At 36.8% G+C, this 19,748-nt stretch overlaps 1 protein-coding gene across 1 annotated transcript; it reads right to left on the bottom strand.

Moving 5' to 3' along the window:
* Positions 1 to 13,332: 13,332 nt before the first annotated feature.
* On the bottom strand, positions 13,333 to 19,252 carry NPFFR2 (neuropeptide FF receptor 2; the record flags this gene model as incomplete). Its single annotated transcript, XM_082654005.1, is given in 5 exon segments — positions 13,333 to 13,464; positions 13,820 to 14,111; positions 14,113 to 14,559; positions 16,139 to 16,238; positions 18,925 to 19,252. Coding segments are annotated over 5 exon segments (1,299 nt in total).
* Between the last annotated feature and the right edge of the window lie 496 nt (positions 19,253 to 19,748).

Genomic DNA, 19,748 nt, shown 5'->3' on the forward strand with positions numbered 1-19,748 from the left:
AGAACAGTATGGAGGTTCCTTAAAAAACTACAAATAGAACTAAGATATGACCCAGCAATCCCACTACTGGGCATATACCCTGAGAAAACCATAATTCAAAAAGATTCATGTACCAAAATGTTCATTGCAGCTCTATTTACAATAGCCCAGAGATGGAAACAACCTAAGTGTCCATCATTGGATGAATGGATAAAGAAGATGTGGCACATATATACAATGGAATATTACTCAGCCATAAAAAGAGACGAAATTGAGCTATTTGTAATGAGGTGGATGGACCTAGAGCCTGTCATAGAGAGTGAAGTAAGTCAGAAAGAGAAAGACAAATACCGTATGCTAACAAATATATATGGAATTTAAGGGGAAAAAATGCCATGAAGAACCTAGGGATAAGGCAGGAATAAAGACACAGACCTACCAGAGAATGGACTTGAGGATATGGGGAGGGGAAAGGGTAAGCTGTGACAAAGCGAGAGAGTGGCATGGACATATATACACTACCAAATGTAAAATAGATAGCTAGTGGGAAGCAGCTGCATAGCACAGGGAGATCAGCTAGGTGGTTTGTGACCACCTAGAGGGGTGGGATTGGGAGAGTGGGAGGGAGGGAGACGCAAGCGGGAAGACATATGGGAACATATGTATATGTATAACTGATTCACTTTGTTATAAAGCAGAAACTAACACACCATTGTAAAGCAATTATACTCCAATAAAGATGTAAAAAAAAAGCCTTTTCACATTGTGAAAATCAATGGATTTTTTTTTCTCCCTGGGAAGATGTGATAAATCCATTTTGTTCTAAATGTTTTCTTCTAACAAAGATACCAGTAGATAATTGGGAGTTTTACAAACAACAGCAACAACAGCAAAATGCTTGCAAATACAAACACACACACACAACACTCTGTGTGTAATTTTGAATCAACTGGGTTCAATGAAATTGATATAATTAACTCAGCTTGTTCTGTTACAGATTCTCTGCTATGCACAATATTTTAAAACAAAGATCTCTTTTAGTGTTTTAGCACAAGTTTGTACCTTTTCATTTCATCCAAATGTACAGAATAGTAAAGTCAGTTTCTTGTACCATTCCTTTGAAATCTTCAACACTGAATGATTTTGGTTTATTGTATGACAAGAGTATGACAGAGAGAATATATACATCACCATAAAATCGGTCAAAAACTTGTAAACACTTTTTACAATTTATTTTAAAAGCAAAATTATTTCTTTCCCAGTTGGTTCTGTTAACATTTGTTTGTAGAAGGAAAACTTGGTTTACATTGTTTATTTATTTATTCATATGTATCAAGTGCTCGTTATCCTGGCACTGCTGCAGGACTGTAGTGATGGATATGCCAATAAATGATTGAAAACTAACACTTTGGAGAGGAGAAAATTGGTCCCCAGATTACTGGTTGGGGAAAGAGTATTTAATTAGGGCCAGTAAGGGGCTAGCATACCAAGATCTCTCAAGTTCCTAGTACTTTAGTAACTTTAGTTGATTAGGATAGGTTTTTGTTATTTGGTTTTTGTTTTAATAAGTGTTATTACTCTACTTTTTTTGTAATTAATTGATTGATTGATTCTTGGCTGCATTGCGTCTTTGCCGCTGCGCGTGGGCTTTCTCTAGTTGCGGTGAGTGTGGCCTACTCCTCTTTGTGGTGCTCGGGCTTCTCATTGCGGTGGCTTCTCATGTTGCAGAGCACGGGCTCTAGGTGCGTGGGCTTCAGTGGTAGTTGTGGCTCGCAGGCTCAGTGGTTGTAGCTTGTGGGCTCTAGAGTGCAGGCTCAGTAGTTGTGGTGCATGGGCTTAGTTGCTCTGTGGCATGTGGGATTTTCCCAGACCAGGGATCCAACCTGTGTCCCCTGCATTGGCAGGAGGATTCTTAACCACTGTGCCACCAGGGAAGTCCCTGGTTAGGATAGTTGTAATGAAACATAGAATTCAGTTTTGATATCTCCCAGGTAAGACCTGTGAGAGAATTCTTCTTAAAAGGCAAGGGACCAAGGCAAAGGCAAGAGTCTGGATATTTTTATCCTTTTAGTCCATCAACATAGGTTTATAACAGCAAACAGTGTATCTCATTCTGATTCAACGAATGTTTACTGAATGGCATCATGCCAAGAGGACTTTCTCCCAGTAGCAAGGCAACCTCAGAATAAAAGAGGCTGTATGTGCAGGATCAAATGCAGAAACTGAGAGTAAAAGTGCCCAGACTTTAGCCAGGGAATCGTCATCTATATTCCATGAAGAATGAGTTAGCCTCTAACTGCACATCTGTCACACAGAAGGCCCATGAAGCCAGAATACAGTAAGAACTTTTCACACATCAAGTAAGAAATTTCCTGCTTCCCCACCTCCTCTCCATCTCTAACGTGTCAATTTCCCCACGCCTGCTCCTGCAGGAGCCACAAATGGTGGGTGAAGAAGATGAAAGCAGAAATTAAGAGGCTGATCACGCTTCCCTGCCCCCTGTATGTTTCTCTGCCTTGAGTGTACGTGAGCTGGAAGGGGAGCAGTTTAATTTAAGATGGTTTTAAAATTATACTTGATTAGACTAACATTTTAATACCCAGGAAAATAGATTATTTATTAACTGAGAATAAGCAGAAAGGCTGGGGGACCTATTAGAGACACTCTCAGAGCCGAGAGGAGAATGGATCCACAGATTCGAGTCTGGAGGGCAACGAGAAAACAAACAAGATTTCTTTTATTTGAGCCCAGCTCAGTGATTAAACATATTCATTTTTGTTTAACTGTTGTCATTTGGTACAGACCATGGTGATTAGCTATATAGCTAAATACACCACAAGCTCCAGCTGAGTAGGGGTTTACCTCTAATGGCTATGCCAAGCCAGCAATGTTACTTTTATTTAATCAAATCCATTCTGTAAGAAGGGTGAAAGCAAACAAAATACTGTGATTAAAAGTAGCTGTGCTTTTCTCTGAGAAGATCTCAAGAAGAAAAGGAAAGAAGGTTAGAGGAGAAACAAAGATGCTATGTATGAAAATAAGAAAAAAGAATGGAATCATAAAACTATACTAGGAAGACCTATATGTCTTAGCATGTTATAGACAACCATCCAAATCTGGTTACAGCTTCTTTCATCATACAAGTTTCTCCCTCTTCCTGTCATGTTCCTGCCACAGTGTCTTTCTCACTCTTGCCTAAACGTACCGGGTTCCTTTCCAGCAGTCCTGCATCCAATTCCTTGTTTAGCCTGGAATGGCTTCTCCTTCAACCTGATTATGCCTCTGCCGGTTCTGCTGTTAGCATCTGAGTTAAACGTCACCTTTTCAGTGAAAATGTCTGTATCTCCCTCAGGCTGAGTTGGACATTCTGGACTCTGCCCCTCTCTGAGTTGTTATTCTTTGTCTACTGCACTGTAGATGCATCTTCCCCCACTGCACCACAGCTATTTGTTGGCATGCTTATCTCCTCCACTAAACTCTGAGTTGCTTGGAGATAGTTCTGAGTCATTTATTTTTATCCCCAGGATCTGGTAACTTCCTCACAAAGATTAGATGATCTGAGGTGTTTACTTAGGTAATTAACATGCTCATTAGGCAGCTGACTAATGACAGGATAAGGAAGAAATCACACTGTTGGTATATATCGTTAAGTACCAACCTCCATTTATTTTTTTCTTTTTTTAAATTTATTTATTTATTTATTTTTGGCTGTGTTGGGTCTTCGTTTCTGTGCGAGGGCTTTCTCTAGTTGTGGCGAGCGGGGGCCACTCTTCATCGCGGTGGGCAAGCCTCTCACTGCCGTGGCCTCTCTTGTTGCGGAGCACAAGCTCCAGACGCGCAGGCTTAGTAGTTGTAGCTCACGGGCCTAGTGGCTCCGCGACATGTGGGATCTTCCCAGACCAGGGCTCGAACCCGTGTCCCCTGCATTGGCAGGCAGATTCTCAACCACTGCGTCACCAGGGAAGCCCCCTATTTATTATTTTTTAAAAGGGCTCTCAGCAATAGGAATAAAGAAGAGAGTGGGATTTCCAGCCCAGAATTAGACAATGGCACTGAGCCGTTCTCCTGCTGTCTTTCCCAGCACTGAAGACTTCCTCCAGCCAGTGAGCCTCGAGGCAGGGCAGTGCTTTAGTAAGAACATTACGGACTAGACAACTCATAGTTGGGGAAGTGTTCTATCCCCATTAAAGGGGCGACTAGAAGGTAAAGATGCAGAAATAATGAAGATGCAGTGCTGATGAATGGGCTGCCCAGTGTGCAGCTGAAGACTATCTGCTTTGCGAGTTACTCTTTAACTATGGGAGCAGGTGCTGTCTATGCAAAGCCTTAATTATGGTCAAGGAAATCCTTAGTTTTCTAAAATTTCTCCTTAAAGGAATGCTTCTACCATTCTCTTCCTCTTCCTGTCTTCCCTCATCTATAGAATTTATCTTTCTCTGTCATTGCTTTACTCTCCTTCAAAATAAAAACTATTTTTCCCTAAAGGATATAGGTGCATTAGCTCAGATTCAGGTCTGTAAACAATTTTACACCAACCTTGGATGTTTTTGACACTAAGTCAAATTTTTTTTGGAGTTATGTGGACATACTTGCTGTCTATGCTTCCTGCAGATTCCTATATTCTGTGACTCTTTGAAGGAAAAAATTGCATGTCCTTATAATTAGAAAAGATTTTCTTAGGACATGCAGTTTTTTCTCCTAGACAGACTAGGTATTTGTTTTTTAGTATTTTAAATCACAAAATTAGAATAATTTATGTGTATTTTATTTCTGTATAGTTTGATGTCATTTTATTTCCATAACTTAAAATTTATTTTAAAATGCTTATACAACAGTGTGTTTTCTAGAGCAACAGAACTTCATGGAGGTGACTTGTAATTGTCCAGGCTTCCTCAAAATTGTCTTCATAAAGAGTGCATTGGAATATTTATCTAATGACATATACTACCTACTTCCTATAGCTCATGAACTACACCATGACAATGGAATATGCAATACACTCAGTCCAACTCATCTGAACATACAAAGCATCATTTCCTTTAAAGAACTGAAATCTCATAAATAGAAAGATGTAACATTTCTTTGAACGTTACAAGAAGAGATGATGAACATGACTGATTTTAAGTACTTAAGACTGAAAAATATTTACTTAAAGTTCCAGTAAGTCTACCTAAGAATTTTAAATATTGATAAACTTGATGGATTATCTTTGCACTATTGTCTCTGGTCCCTGGGCTTAAATAATGAGTTGTTACAGTCTTATGCACATACGATATCAAATATCTTGAAATTATTTGCTACTTACACTGAAATTATTTGCCACAGTTTTCCATATATACCCGATACTGCATTACTCCCTATAAATAATGTGATAAATACATTATTTCCCTTTCATCAATAAGGAAAGTGAGTCTTAGAATACCTTTGTAAATTTCCTTGCTAGTTATGTAGTTAGCAAATTGCAGAGTTAAAATTCCGATGCCTCAAACTCCAGTCTGTGCTATTTATCTACATCAAAGTGCCTTGAATGAGCAATGCTATTTTTACTTAATATTTACCTGCAAATAAGAATTCATAAAAGGGTTTTTTAAACAAATTGATTATTTTTATGGGTTTTGGCATTCGACACTCCTGAATTTAAATACTGGTTTCAAAATTATTTGTTGAGTAACCTTATTTGGCCTCTCTGGGCTTCATTTTTCTCATGTGAAATGTGGGTAGTATATACTTTGCAGTCATAGTGAGAATTAAATGCAGTAGTGAATGTAAAGTACTTGCCATGTAGTAAGATCTTAATACAAGGTGACTTCTTATCTCAGGCTGGCCTTTCAGATTTTCTAACAGCATTAACAACGTGGCATCCTTTGAAATTTCTGTCTTCTGTTATACATTATCAAGCATTTAGAAAATACTCTTTCAAACTGGGTAATAGCCCTCACAGAATAGTATTTCCTAAGTACCATCGTCGGACTAAAATTCAACTAATACAGTTTACTAATTGCTTCAAATATACTACCTAGTGGGATTCAGACTATCTAAACTGGTTGGGTTGGAATCTTTGGAATGGCAACAGGAATCCTGCATAGTTTGCTAAAGAATTTCTCCCTCTGAAAAGTCAAAACCATTTCAGTTTGGATTGCTTTGCCCATCGGTTATCAACTTAGATTTTTGTCACCGTCATTCTAGTTAGCATTCTTCCAAAATTTCTAATAATTCCTCCCCCAAAATAAGTATCCTCTGGAAAGAGGGAAGTAGGACCATGTACATGGGTCTGCTGGCATTTCATAAGGCAGAAGACGCATCAGCGCTATCATTACTGCTGGAAATGTGAAAAATCACATTCATATTTCCCTTAAAAAAATTAACTGACTTCTGAGTTTATCCTCATTGCTTTAGTGGCCAGGAAGAATACTAAATGATGTGTGGACACATGCCTCTAAGACCCCAAAGTACTATTTTTACGTGGTAAATTATTATTTACCATCTTCATTACCACTGAAGGCGTATAATCCTAGAAAGATTGAGTATGACGTTACACACGTGAACGCTATGTGTCGAGTGCATTTATTACTTGTGCCTGCTCAGCATGAGCCTTCATTTCCAGTTTTCTAGTCATAATGTCACAATTTTTTTGGTGTTTGTGTGGTGGAGGGCATACATCTTAAGGTCCTGTGGTTAGTAAAGGGATATCATCAATATCCAGGGGTGGGAATGAAGCTGTAGCTTGGGCTGTCAATATGTTTTATCTCCCTAGACAAAAATCCCTATCACAAGAAGGGTATGTACCTGGCTCCATTAAATAAGATGTAATCCTCAGATTTCTATGAAAACTATTTGGGGAAGACACAAAGTTCTATTGCCATTAACATTACCAAGATTTTTAGATTGGAATCTGGGACTCCGAGAATCCAGCTAGCTACTATAAGGAAATTATATGCCGGAGAATTCAGCTAACATGGAAAAAGTCAGAGCCAAGAGCGGGAGAGATAGGTTTTAGACAGTGTCTTTAGAGCACCTGGATCAAGTCATACCTGAGTTGCCCACCACTGGATATTCAGGTAATATGAGACAATAAATTCCCTTCTTTTAAGTTCAGGCTCTATTACTTGTAACTCAAAGAGACCTAATACAGAAATTGACTGGTAGAAGTGAGGTGTTCCAGGTGGCTGGGAGGATGGAAAGAGTCTGCTGCTAAAGGCCTAAGAAACTTGACTTCATAAGACCTATGGCTTTGGCTACTAGCCCATGAAGTTGTAAAAATGTATTCTGCCAAATAAAGAGCTGAGATTGCTAAACCACTAACATAGTTCCCACAGCCCTCTCTCCAACCCATATTAATAAGAATTTTAGGGTGTTTTCATCATGCATCTCCTCAATAATGGGAATTCTTCAGATTTGGCCACAGAATATACTACAAACCAGTAGTTACTATATTTTTTGCCCTTTCCCCAAACAGTATAGTCATTGTATATCATGTGTATTGAATATTATTAAACTTATCACAGCCATTGGTTGCGTGGCCTGAAGATCCATGATTAAGAGTGAATCACATCACTGTGAGATAAGGACCTAGAGTTGGATTCAGTAACCAAACATGAATTTGTGTCATCTCATTTTGGAAGTGGCTTAAGGATGTCTGTAGTTGTATGTGTTAGGGCTGTGTTTCATTAAGTGGAAGAATATTCATAATCAAGTGTTTGAGAAGAAGACTGACTTTGATAAACCATGGGATAAACTGGAGTTTATTGAATTTTGCCTTTCCAATATCCATTTCTCTTCTTTGGATAACAATACCTGTTTTCTTTAAAGGAATCCTTTATCTCAGCTCATGTGGTATATAAGGGAAGTAAAAAAAAAAGAGAGAGAGAAATTAACCAAGAGGATGAACTGGGATGAGGGAGAGTTTTACTCAGAGAGACTGCATGGGGAAGAAAAGGTAGCCGAAGATGGAACTCTGTGGACAACATGGTGGAATAGAGACATTTCATATTGCTTTTTATGAAGTTTCTCTTTATGGTATGTGATGTGCCCTTTTTTCCTATCTGGCTATGTGTAAGAGTCCCCATTTACACAAATGGAGTGGATTTATTTTGGGGAGTGAAGAAAAGTGTTGAATCCTGCCCCAAGGTTGGAATAAGACAAGAACAATACAATGTTGTAATCCAGATATAGCTATAAGGTCCTAGTTATATCTGGGTTATAATCATATAAATGGAACTTCAACAGAAAATAGAACACAGATGTTTGCGATTGATCCCATAACAAAAGGATCTCGAGGAAAAATCACATTGAATGATGAATGGAGGAAAAGTTACTCTTGATAAATATGTGTGCAGTGTCATATGTTTCTAGAAATTTCCATACCTTGATTCAGTCATTCATCACAACACCTGTAACGCAAATGTCACTATCAAAATTGATCTATACATGAGACAACTGAAGCTCAGAGAGGTCACCAGTCTAAGTGTATGGGCATTTAGTACACAGAATCTGAATTCTGGTCCTTTGACTCCAAAGTCTGACTCCTTTTAAAATAATAGTCGGTATAATAATTGTAAAAAGGTTATGAATTTGGGAATAAAAACAACTTAAATGTGCAATGTCATTTGCTATTTTGGATATTATTTTTAAATTATATTAATATTTACTTTACTTTTACATTGTGTGTTACTTCACCATTTAGTTATTCGGCAGCACAATTTCATTAATTTCCCACAGTCTTTGAAGATGTATACTTGAGAACTCTCTGTTTACATGGAAAGATCTTTAGAAGAAATAGGTGTAGCTTTCTTCTTTTTGTAATGAGGTAAATACTCTTTTGCAAAAAGTACTGCTTGGAAAAGAGAGATAGCTAGAAATATAAAAGAAAGCAATGAAGTAGAAGAAAGTCATGATGCATGTTATATTTATTTTCTGGCACATAAGGCTCAATGAAAGATCAAGTTTTTATATTGTTGTTTGTCTTTAATGACTATTGTCCAAGTGGCCAATTTAGAACAGTCATCTTTAACCTCTGAGTTTTATCTAAGTAGTACTAAGCCTCTAAAAAATTGGTAATAGGCATTAATCTGATATGAACTGTGTTTCCTCTTGATAAATGGAAGAGTACTAGGTATAGTTCTAATCTATTTATGTATGGTATTGCATTAAATTTTCAAATGATTTTATTATTATGTCCATTTTACAGTTGAGGAAACTGAAGTATTGAGATTTTCAGAAATCGATGTCTAGATGGCAGACCCAAGATGCAACCCCAGACAGTCTGAATCCTGAATAAATATTTTAATTGCTTCCCTATGTTAATACTTAATATTTCTAAGCTTCAGCTTTTGTGTCTGTCTGAAAAGGTGAATATTGGTGACACTCACTTCATAGTATATAAGGATTCAATGAGATGATTCCTGTAGAACAGTGTCTGCCACATAATAAATACTCGTTAAATGCTGACATGGGTTAGAATATGGCTCCATGAGTCACTTTGTTATGCAACTCTGGACAATTTCCTTTACTTCTGTGAGGTCAATTCCTCATCTGTAAAATTGCTACTATATGGTAATAAGGTCCCCATTAAACTGGACCACTAACATCAGGTGCAAAGTTAACATCTATATCCTTAAGCCAATGTATTTTTGAATTCCATCATAGTGGCTTAACCTTTACTCTCATATCTATGCATATACATATACATAGTCACACATCAAATAGAGTAAATGTTTGAAACATGTCTGATGGTCAGAGATTAATATCCTGAATTAGGGAGCACTTTTACAGATTGCTGAGAAGGAAAATCATGTAACCTAACTGACAAGATAGCAAAGGACATGAAGAGGGAATTGACTAAGAAGGAAATGCAAATGAACATGATGGGGTTCAGAGGAGGTCATTCCAGAACGTGCCACTTTGGCATGTGGTTATTTCAAGCTGAACGTGATTAAGGCCTGACAGACTCAAGAAGAGCTTTTTATCTGTCCCTTAACTGTCTAAAAGAATTTAGATAGGGAGCCTGTACCAGGAAGAGAGCTATTACCAAACATATTTTTTTACATAAGAAAGACTTTGTATGGCATGACAAACATTTGTGTAATAAATATTTGCTCTTCCCATTTTCCTGTGAATAGTCTTCCTCTCCTTTGAAGTCTCAACCCCTACCCCCCTTCTCCTTAGCTCAGGATGACATATAAGCTGCAATTGCCTGACGGTCCAGGAGCCTCTCATGTCTTTGTGGGGCTCCCATACATATGTAATTAAATTTGTTTTTCTCCTGTTACTCTGTCTTATGTCAATTTAATTATTAGGTCAGCCAAAGAACCAAGAAGAGAAGGGAAATGTTTTCCTCCCCTACATATACAAGTGAAGATAAGTGAATACAAATGAATCAAACTGAATAAAGATTAATTTAACGTCCAGCTGCATAACAATGAAATGAAATTAAACATGGGGATACACGTTCTATCTTACTAAACTAGCAAGAAAAATTTGTTTTATAGAGTATGCAATATTTGAGAGTGTGTGAGTGAGCAAACACTGCTAAGGGAAGTATAAAATATTAAAACCTGTTTAAGAAATATTTGACAATGTGTATTAAAACATTAACAAATGTACATGCATTTTAGTCATGCAATTATGTTTTTTATGAGTCTATTCTAAGATAATTATAAATATGCCCAGTATTATACAAGGTATATATAACTGCATCATTTTATAGATTTAAGAAGTAGCTTATATTTTCAGCCACAAAGAAGAACTTTAATAAATTAAGGAATGGTATTAACATGAATAAAATATTTGAAGAATATTAAACAACATGGAAATGTGTTCTTGATACACAAATGAATAAAGTTATAAATGAATAAAAACTTACAAAGTACATGCCCCAGAATCCTAACTTTGCTAAAGAAAGCATGTACACCTGCCCCAAGATGACAGAAAGAATGGTTATCACTAGGTGACCAGATAAATCGTTTTATTTCATCTGCTTTTCTAAATCATCCAGTGTTTCCATTATATTCTGAATTCTTTTCAATATCTAAAAATAAAATATAACAATCATAAATAAATTAGAATGCAAATTATTACTGGAAAATATTTGCAACTACTTAATTAATTGGTTCAATAAATATTTATTGTGCATCCATTATGTGCCAAACACTTGCTCAGGCAATGGAGATACAGTGATACACAAGACAACATTCCTGCCCTTATAGTGTTTACCTTCTGGTAGGGCATATGGATAGTAAACAAGTAAATAAATGAGTTCTGAACATAATTACAGATAATGAGAATTGCTATGAAGGAATAAACAAAGCTCAGGGGAGTTTTAGTTTGAGTCCTAAAGGATGAGAGAGCCAGCCTGTGGAGGCCAATGGGAAGAACATTTCTGGCAGGAAGAAAACAGGTGCAAACCCAGAAGCAGCAAAGAACTTGGCAAAGATAGAGGAGCATACAGGCAGGCAGTGTAAATGATGAGAGTTGGGTTTGAGATGAGGTTAAGAGGTGGACGGGGGCAGAAAAGTAAAGGTGTATAAGTCTTGGTAAGGAGTTTGTTTTCTTTTCCTAAGTTGAAAAGAAATGATTAATGGCTTTTAAGCAGAGAAGTGACATTATTTTTATGTTTTTTAAAAAGATCATTCTGCCTGTAATTGATGGCTGATACAAAAAATGCATAGCAATAAATAAAAGACAAAAACAACAAAAATACAATGGGAAAATGGCCTAAGAATGGGAAGAGGAATAAATACAAATTACTAAGAGACCGAACAATGTTCAGCTGCACTAGTAATCAAAACAACAAATTTAAATGATTTTTCACAATTAAGTAGCAAAGTTGAAGAAAGAAATTTAATGTGGTAATGATACTGTGAGGTAGGCAACAACAAAATAATCATTCTTAAATAATCACTCTTGGCATGGCAAAGACATACATACAAGATGCTGATCTAAGTTTTGTTTAGAATAAGTGTTTTCACTGTTTTTTTTTCCTTAAAGAGGAATTACATGTAATTTTTGTACTATTCTGTACTTCATGAAAACTCTAAAAGTATCAGGTGTTGTTTTTATAATACCTGTTTTTATATTTTATAATGTAATTTTTATTAGTTTTATAATCAGAAAAATGGTCATTGAGGAAGTCCCAAATAAGTTCTTCATAACACATAGACCCTATGCTGTAGTGGAAATAATGAAATTTGAAAAAGGTTTTGTAAATATGTAACACATACATATTCAAATATCATATAGCATAAACCAATTGAAAACTGAACAATTATTTTCTCAAAGGCCTATAAAGTTGAAAAGCTTTTAGCCTGAACCATGTTAATGATTGGAAAAACATGATAGGTCCAGGCCCAGAGATTTATTTTTATTTGCCAAACTATTTGTTATTTTATAATTTCCAATTTTCTAAGGACTATCTCATCCTAGAATAAAAGCTAGCATTTACAACTATTGTCACTACATAATCGTAACCTAGCAGAATCCAGGGGTTCACCATTCTCTTTTTAATAGTAGTATTAACTTGCTATCCAGTAGGACTTCTGTGCCTAACATTTTGTGCCCAGTAGGAGATCTGGGATAATCAGTCTTGCTTTGTTCAAACTTTATGGGAGTCTTATGATGATTGTTGAACATCTCTGATTAAGCCCTTTAGAAGAGAGCTGCCATCCTTCTGCCACCTGCTGCATTATTAGAAGCTTTGTTTCTTTATGTCAGAGATTCTGTTAGAAAGGAGGTCAAGTTGGGATCCTGAATCACCTCTGCAAGAAACATGGGTTCAGCTAGGGCTTAAATTCATTTGTGAAAATATTAAAAAGCCAACAATAACTCCTATGGAACAATGTTATGACTTTACCAACTTTGTACTCTTTGAAAGGAAAAAAAATCAACTTTTACTTACAAAGAAATACAGTGTCCCTTTATTTGCTATTGTAGTTCTTATTTCTAAGAAAGCTAAGTACATTTTAAAAGCACAAACAGATAAATAGTTCTGTAGTCTAAAATTTCCAATTCAAAAGCAAAGGGAGAATTCATAAAATGTGCTCTCATGCAAAGAACTGCCCATTTATCACCATTTGAAGAAAATGTATATGTGTGTATGTGTGTTGCATACATATATATACACATAAAACACATGCTTGATTCATACACAAATAGCTAAGTGGGAAAAGATCAGGCTTTGAAAACTGGTCCCAGAAAATTGATTTATCCAGGCAAATTTGTATATGGGTCTCTGTATGTATTTTAAATACAGTAAAATTGATTACAAACAGAAGTTCATTTTGTTTACTATTTTCCAGAGAGAGCTTCTAACATTCTTAAGAAGAACTGAAGTACAGAGCCATAAAAAGCAACAGTATTTCACCATATCACAGTAGAGTTAAAATCATCACGCCAGCTCCTTTTACATCTCATTGCTATCGGTAAGTTCAAATTCTTGATCATTAATTCCTGTATGGGTTTTTCAGCACTTTTCCTACAAAGCACAATATCCTCATGTGTGTGTGTGTCTTTTTTAATAAATTTATTTATTTTATTTATTTATTTTTGGCTGCGTTGAGTCTTCGTTGCTGTGCACAGGCTTTTCTCTAGTTGTGTTGAGTGGAGTGTAATCTTCGTTGCTGTGTGCGGGCTTCTCGTTGCGATGGCTTCTCTTGCTGTGGAGCACGGGCTCTAGGTGCGCAGGCTTCAGTAGTTGTGGCTCGTGGGCTCTAGAGCAAGGGATCAGTAACTGTGGCTCATGGGTTTAGTTGCTCCGCGGCATGTGCGATCTTCCCGGACCAGGACTCGAACCCGTGTCCCCTGCCTTGGCAGGCGAATTCTTAACCACTATGCCACCAGGAAAGCCCTCACGTGGGTTTTTAATTGTAGATTCCTGAGCTGACAGATGAGATATGTTGATGACCACGTTGTTTTTAGCTCTTAGGGTGTAGGCTTCCTTGGGCTTTTCTCTTTTTTGGCAGAGATGGAGACGAAAAGCATCTTGGAAACCACGGCAAAAATTCTCATTGAAGAAACCATAAATGATGGGGTTGATGCTGCTGTTGCCAAAGGCCAGCCAGTGTGCCAAAGGGTAGATGTAGGTGTTGATGACCCGCAGTTCATTCAGAGACAGGTCAACGTAGTGTGAGAGCATCATGAGTCCACAGAGGCAGCCAGGAGAGAATGAAAAGCAGGGCCACAGTCAGGAGCATCTTAATGACCTTCTGCTTCTTCTTGGTCACCACGTGCCACTGTTCCTGGTTCTGTTTGCCTGAGTGGGGCACTGTTGTCTTGGAGAGTGCAATTCCAGTCCTTCCATACATGATGACAATGAGGGACAGGGGAGCCAGGTAGATGTTAGCAAACAGCACAGTGGTATAGATCTTCCTCATTTCCTGATTTGGCCAGTCTCCCCGGCACCAGTAGACTGGGCTGGTTTTATTCTGGGAGTTGAGTCTCACTCGGTAATATTTTTCTTCCTGTACGTGTAACATTATTGCAGATGGGGACATAATGGCGATGGCCAGGATCCAGATGATCATAATGATGACAAATGCTGTCTTGATAGTGAGCTTTGGTTTAAAAGGGTAGAAGACACACTGGAACCTGTAATTAAAGGCAAATATCAGTGAAGGACTGCCTCATAACTTCTGACCAAGTCATTAATTAAATTTATTTCAGTAATTACAGTCTTCCATACATATTCCCCCTTGAATATAGAAAGTTACCATTAGTAGGGAGGCGTGCATTACCAGTTTCTGTAATTAATATATGAGATAAATTACAACACAAAAAATTAATGAGTGGAGTATATCAGACACTATTAATAATCAAAGTACTATTGTAACTAGTCAACATTGAGCATGAGCATTTAATATTCTGTTCCAGGCTCCTTTCCGTTGGTTTGCATGGATTGCCTCTGTAAGCTTTCTTATTTAAAAGATGGGGAAAAGGCTTAGAAAAGGTAAAAAATCTTGCCCATAATTACACATGATTTTTACACATGTATTTTGGCTCCAGAGCCCATATTCTTAAATGTCCCTTCATGCCCTTCTGTGGTCCCCTCACACATGATCTGTGTGCTTGGCCATGCAACTTGCTTTGGCCAGTTAGTTGAACATTAGCAAGCATGGCATGAGCAAAAGCGTGAGTGATTTCAGCTACAAGGCACAGAGTAGGAGAACCACAAAGAGGCACCCAGCCAATCCACAGAGTTGTGACAAATATTAAAAGCATTACTGTTTTAAGCCACTAAGTGTTTTGGTGGTTTGTTTCACAGCTGTGAATCTGATGAGAGTTCCCATGATGAGTTCTGTTTATGCACCTTCCCAGTGTTCTGTGTCCTCTGTTGAGCATGACAATGATCAGTATGTAGAGTAAGCCTGATTCATTTTACTGCTATTTTGTTATTGTGATTCTTAATTTTGTTATTACTGATATTCATTATAAGATAATCATACTATCATATAACTGTATAACATTTTATATTTTTCAAAGTACTATCATCTATTGAATCTTCTTTGATTTTTGTGATGACTCTATAAAATTGAAAATTAATACTTTCCAGATCTGCAGGTAAGGAAACTTAGAGCTTTTAAGTGGCCCATCAGCAACTCCAAACAAATTTATCTTATCGTTATATAATGACTAGTTATCCTGAGCTTTGACTGCTCCACTGTCCTTCACTGACGGTGTAAGCTCTTCTGTCTTAAATTCCAGGTTTTCATCTAGTCTTCTAATCAGTGAATTCTCCCACTTACTCACCCTTAAATTATGGGTAACTTCAAAGGTGCAATTCTAGGTATTTTGCTCTTTTTGTAAACCAGCTATTGAAACTTCAAATATTATTTTTTCATTTATTCATTCAACAAATAGTCTATGATATCTTGTTAATAGCAGCCCAAACTAAAACGTGCATCATCCCTAATTATTTAATCTTAAAATATGGAAACTTCAGTAGTTTTATTACTGAACCCTTAGTGTGTGTGTATATTATATATATATATATATATATATATATATATATATATATATATGTAAGTCTTGCTCTTAAAGGGGTACATATTACGGCTACAATTTTAAGCAGATATACCCAAATTTAGTAGATTATACATTTTTCACTTGTTAGGTGGATTAGTTGCAGATATGCCCAATTTTCTGGATTCAGAGTTTGGTGCTGACCTACCTATCTACTGTTATTACAGCTAAAGTAAAGACTGAAGCTGCAATGGATATTCCCTGGACCAAGCCACTGATCTTGCACATTGTACTTCCAAAAGGCCATCCTGAAAGGGAAATGGGACAGTTAGTCTTTGGAAAGATCATATACATATTTTTTAATTTCACTGAAATTATGAAGAGAAAGACATGAAATTAGACAGATGCAACTGTTTCCTAAATGATATTCAGGGAACAATCAATGTTTCCCATTATTTTCATTAATACATTCAGATCTCTGTTTTTCAGTATACTAATAAGGTCAAAACTTACACAGTAGTTTCAACATTCTATACACTGTAATAAATGTTTTGCATCTATTAACATATCTAATCCCCACAACAGGCTTCTGAAGGCTTTATTATTCTCCTCATGATATAGAATATGTAACAAACACACAAATTTCACATACCTTGCCACACAGCTAGTTAGAAGCATATTAAGGATTTAAACCCTAGCAGTATGGTTCCAGTGTCCAAACCATTAACACTTATGCAGTAATGACCTTTAAATGAATAGAACAGGAAGAATATTTTTTCTCTAATTTGGAAATGTATTCCATAAATTATGAGGAATCAGGCGTCACATGTATAACAAATAAAGTTAATATTATATATAATCTAATGACATGATTTACCTCAGAGGTACTTTGTTATGGAGTGAATGTGTTCCCTCCCAAATTCATATATTGAAGCCTTAACCCCCAATGTGATGGTATTTGAAGGTGTGGCCTTTGGGAAGTAATTAGATGTAGATGAGGCCATGGGGATTATGCCACATGATGGGATTAGTGCCCTTATAAGAAGAAGAAGAGAGCGTGAGACCTCTCCCCATGTGCATACACTGAGTAAAGGCCATGTGAACACACAGCAATCTACCAATCAGAAAAAGGACCCTCACCAAGAACCCGACCATGCTGGCACCCTCATCTCAGACTCCTAGCCTCCAGAACTGTGAAATTAAATGTCTGTTGTTTAAGCCACCCAGTCTATGGTATTTTGTTATAACAGCCTAAACTGACTAAGACATACTTGGAGAATAAAGAGCACTTTGCACAAACAAAAGTAGTCTGTTTGAATAACTTCCTAACTGAACTCCAGTTACTAGAATGTTTATAAAAGAAATTGGTAAAATTATTATATTTGATATTTAATATCAATCAAATCAAATTTAGAGTTTGATATTCTATACGCACCTCTGCTATTACAGGAAAGTAACACTATTCTTCCATTAGCAAATATTCTAGTTTCCCAAGAGATGAATGTTACATATTGCTCAGATTTTTTTAATTTATCTTTTAAAAAATATCCTATAGCTTATTTAAAAAATACTCTTATCTAATTAAAGCTATTCCCAGTAACCTAAATAAGCCAAGCGTACTTAAAAAATCATTCTCTCGTCTATCCAGACGATCTTAAAATTGGTGCTTGAATGGCTTTATGCCACAATGATGCAGGAGGATAGACTGAAAGTACATATACACTCTGCACGTGCTCCTACTGCTGGTAGAGAGACCCACTCAGCTCCAGAATGCAGCTGCCAGACTTCTAATCCCTATGGCAGTAGATTAGAGAATTTCCTTCTGGGGCAAGTGATCCTTCCAAGAACACTGACATATTTTCACTGGCAGATTCTGATAGCTGTGGATTTCCCAATGAATGACCCAGACTAGTGAAGCCGAGAGTGAGCCTAACCTCAAACCCCAGTCCTGCAGAGGTTCAAAGCAGCCACATAGTACCTCACTCTGAAATATAAGCAGCTAAATAGTAGTTGACTATTAGGGAAACCTCAACCATAAAAGAAAGAAACTGAAACAAATAGGAAGAATGAAACAGGAGAAAACTAATCTGAATCAGGTAGACAAAAAATTAAGAAACAAAGAAAATTACTACTCATAACCTCAGAGATAAAATACACTTTGTCCATGAAAAGTATGTGCATGATAGTACAAGGAACACAAAGAATATAAAACTAGCTCAAAGGATTTAAAATGTGATAACAGAAATGACTGTTGACTTTATGTGTTAATACAACAGATATTTATTAAGCAGGTACTATGCACCAAAACTGTACTGGGAGGTATAGATACACTGTTCCTGTACTTCCAGAGTGTATAACATAGTGCTAAAGAAGTGGTAATACGGGCCCAGAAGTACTCTAGGGTAATACCCGAACCATGACTTATGTTGCACATGTAAATTACCACTATATGAATGAAACTACTGCTTTGTGAGAAATTATTGCTTCTGTTACTCCATCTTCCATCAAAAACTGTTGGAAATCTCTCAGCCAACCACAAGAGGGCTTAAATATCTATTTATATTAGATTGAAGACATTGCATCAGTTGAAACCACACGTTCTTTGAACTTTACAGCCCATAATATTCTTAATATTTTTACTATATTATATGTGCCCTGAACTGTTAAGCAAATTCAAAGTCTTCAGTAAGAAGTGTCACCATTCACTGATGACCTTCAGTGAACACTCTATAAAAATAACAGCTTCCACACCTCATCTCTGTCACTTGTTCTATTTTTCTCCATAATTCTTTTTATTCTCTGACTACTTATATAGATATTTGTTTGTTGTTTTTATCCTCCTTTAGCACGTAGACCCCATGAGAACAGCTACTTGGAGCAGTTCTTAGAACTCCATAAATATTTGTGAATGAATGGATGACGCTGTGATGGCTTCAGGGATATGGGACAAATATTTTCTCATAGTATGTTTGAGCTGCATGCAAATCAACATACCTGCTATAATATTGTCCAGCAGCGTGATAGGCATACAGAATATGCCAACTAGTAAATCACTTATGGCCAGGTTCAAGGTGAAGAAATTAGTGACTGTGTGCATATGTGTGTTCCTCATTACAATAAAGCAAACCACTGTATTTCCCACCATGCATAGGAAGAAGGTCAGAAAGTAGGAAATAATGAAAATCGCTGCCACTTGAGGCTGGTGAAGATAGTAGTTCACATAGGTGATATTGCTATCCGCGTACAGATCATGCTTTGTGTCACTGACACTCCAAATGGGATGCCAGTTTTCCGATGGGTTTGAGTCCCAGTTTTCACTCATGATGGACCTGAGCAAAGAAGAGGCAGAAAAGAAAAACATGATTAGAAACCAGGAGAACTTAAGTTTAAGAGAGTTTAAGAGAGATGCTTTTAAAATGCTACGGAATTTTTTTTTTATTGGAGCATACTTGCTTTACAATGTTGTGTTACATCTGCTGTACAATGAAGTGTATCAGCGATATGTATATATATTGATGGGCCTTCTATAATAATCTATAAATTTTGCATAAAAATGAGTTATAAATAAGGCATTCAAATTATTAGGATTTTAATCAAGAGCACTTGAAAATTCCACTTTGTGCCACAAGTAACAATTATATTGCATTTCCTTGATATACTCTATATTATTCACTTCTTTGCTATACCTTCTATCCACTTGTGAAGTTTCAAGGGAAACACTCCAAAACTCCTCTTCCTCCTGCCTTCAGGTATCATAACCTGTCAAAACCTACTTGTTCTGCTAACTAACATTATAACTCACCTGCCATGAGCTTTCC

This window comes from Grampus griseus (assembly GCF_964374135.1).
Source record: "Grampus griseus genome assembly, chromosome: 4".
NCBI lineage: Eukaryota > Metazoa > Chordata > Mammalia > Artiodactyla > Delphinidae > Grampus > Grampus griseus.